The 2170-nt window shown below is 40.1% G+C and overlaps 1 protein-coding gene across 1 annotated transcript; it reads right to left on the bottom strand.

Annotated features, from left to right (window-relative positions):
• Positions 1–910: 910 nt before the first annotated feature.
• Positions 911–1917, bottom strand: LOC309474654 (zona pellucida sperm-binding protein 3-like). The gene is made up of 6 exons (XM_082137206.1): positions 1840–1917; positions 1585–1762; positions 1395–1512; positions 1242–1324; positions 1082–1170; positions 911–1013 (listed from the first exon to the last, which is right to left on the bottom strand). Exons 1-6 carry the CDS (start codon positions 1913–1915, stop codon positions 952–954), a joined length of 606 nt encoding a protein of 201 aa, XP_081993332.1. The 5' UTR covers positions 1916–1917; the 3' UTR covers positions 911–951.
• Positions 1918–2170: the final 253 nt, after the last annotated feature.

Raw genomic sequence — 2170 nt, 5'->3', positions numbered from 1 at the left:
TATAATAAATATCAAATATAACTTGATTTTAATTCAATCATTGAATTTTTAGTCAGACAAAAACATTGTTTGGAAAATGGATTCATGATGTACTCGCTTATTTTATAATTTTTGTAAATTAACACAAAAAAAGACAGACAGCAGCTTTAAAGTTGCAATTTAAAAATTAAATGAAAGATTTTGATCACAGCCTGATTTGAGGGTAGTTTAGACACCATTACAAAACCAGTCAGTATGTGAGAATTTGAATTCAGAAACATAGATTTGCATTGTTTAGAGAAGTTTAATTCAAGAAATCAAGTCAAAAGTACCACTCTAATTTTGTTCATAATTTTTGTTTGATTTAACATACAGCTCCAACTTCCGAAGTCCTCCCTGCTGCTGAGGAACAGCCAGAGCAGGACGTCCTGGTCAAGGGTAAGAATAAATCTATGAGATCTAAAATTAAAAAAGTAATATTGTAGCTTATAAAACAAAATATATTTAATTGAATTTCATACTATGATTGTTTCTTTTATGGAACCCCATTGTGTTTATCACAGTGGCACCACCATCAGGTCAATTGGGGTGAGCCTTGGTGACAGACAGGGTGGGTATACTATTATCCCTCAAAGTTTCAAGTTCTTACTTGGAAATTCTATCAAGGGTTTCAGCATACACACTTGAACCCCCAATAATAAAGCAAAAGCATCCAGTAAGCACCAGAAAGGATATGATGCTATTGAAATGCCCTTAGTGTTATAATAGGCCTAGCCCCACAAATGACTTGAGCAATATGCCACCCCCCCACATAGTCCAGTAGATTTAGGCTTTTTGTGGTGCATATCTAAACAGAAACCATGTAAACTGAATACATTAAGTGTAGTATTTGTGCAAGTAAAGACAGCAAAAACAAATATAGGCTATTAACAATATTTATTAAAATCACCACAAGTCGCATGCCATTTCTAGTTATTTTTGGCCATATTCTTTAACCTCGATGGGGCCGACAGATGCTCTTTCCCAGCGTAGATCTGAGGAACAAATGATTAGTGAGAACTAAAGCCATGCATGACAAAAAGTTATCGGAGTTAGTCCAAACCTGTAAGCAGTTGATCACTTCCACTTCTGATGCTACAAGTAGTGTCACAGCAGACACACACCTGGTCAGAACCATCTGCAGACACCCACCTGACAAAACAAACCCTCAATTAAGTTAAAGCAACTAATTCATCTGTACACTAATCTAGCATGCAACATACCCATTAGCAGAGAATGAACAAGCTTTCTGTTCAGAATTTGGAGAGGTTGCTGCAGCCACCTTCAAAATGCATGTGATGTAGACCTGCAGAGACAATTGTTTGTACACCCATGGCAGCATATCATACAAATAGTTACACAACTATAAGACATACCAGCCCACTGTCTGCTTGCTGGAACCTGAACGCCTCTAGCTGAAACCCTAGCTTATCACCTTGAGTCCGGGGCATAAAGGAAGACGTGGAGCCTGTGAGCTTGGCATCAACCAGGCACCTGTGAACAGAACCCAGTTAGAAGTCACGCAACCCTTCTGGAAGCTGGGATACATGAGGTAGCACCTCTTACCCATTATTCTCAATAAAGGAGTATCTGGGGACAGAAGCAACATCAGGGACTGCAGTAGCCACGCAGCTGTCCACAAACACACGGATGGGAACATGGCTGTACAAACGCACTGATGCTTCAAGATTTATCATGTCACCCAGGAAGTATTGGTTAGAAGGTCTCTCAAATCTCCAGTCATCTGCAGAGAGAGAGAAAAAAAGAAGTCTTAACAGATGAGTCACAAGCATGCTACAAATCTTTTTGGCCTACACCAACCAGTCATGAGCTTGAGGGAGAAGACAAAGACTTCCTCTGCAACCTTAGTTGAGGCATATGGGATCCAAGTTGGCATTAAGGCGTCGCTGCTCACATTATGTGTTCTGTAGGAGTTAAACAAGCGGTCATCTCTTGCCCATGAACGGCAGGGTTAGAACATCTGGTGAGCCTGAATTAATTGAATCCTCACCTTGGATAATGACACTCGATACCAACCACCGCACCACTGCTCCTGACAATGGGAACACCATATGAAGCCTCTTGTGGGGTGTAGATAATGTTGAACCTATAGACAAGCTCATCCTCAGTCACCTAAACAGAAAGGTTAAGA

The sequence above is a fragment of the Leuciscus leuciscus genome (genome assembly GCF_965113295.1).
Source record: "Leuciscus leuciscus genome assembly, chromosome: 14".
Taxonomy (NCBI): domain Eukaryota; kingdom Metazoa; phylum Chordata; class Actinopteri; order Cypriniformes; family Leuciscidae; genus Leuciscus; species Leuciscus leuciscus.
The sequence above is the reverse complement of the archived record's forward strand: the minus strand, read 5'-3'. Positions and strand labels throughout refer to the sequence as shown.

Excerpts from the sequence above, each read along its gene's own strand:
- LOC309474654 (XM_082137206.1), bottom strand. The coding sequence starts at position 1,915 with ATGCCAACTTGGATCCCATATGCCTCAACTAAGGTTGCAGAGGAAGTC. Across the intron at positions 1,171-1,241 it reads TGTTCATTCTCTGCTAATGG|GTGGGTGTCTGCAGATGGTT; the intron begins GTATGTTGCATG and ends TTGTTTTGTCAG. Across the intron at positions 1,014-1,081 it reads AAGTGATCAACTGCTTACAG|ATCTACGCTGGGAAAGAGCA; the intron begins GTTTGGACTAAC and ends TTTGTTCCTCAG.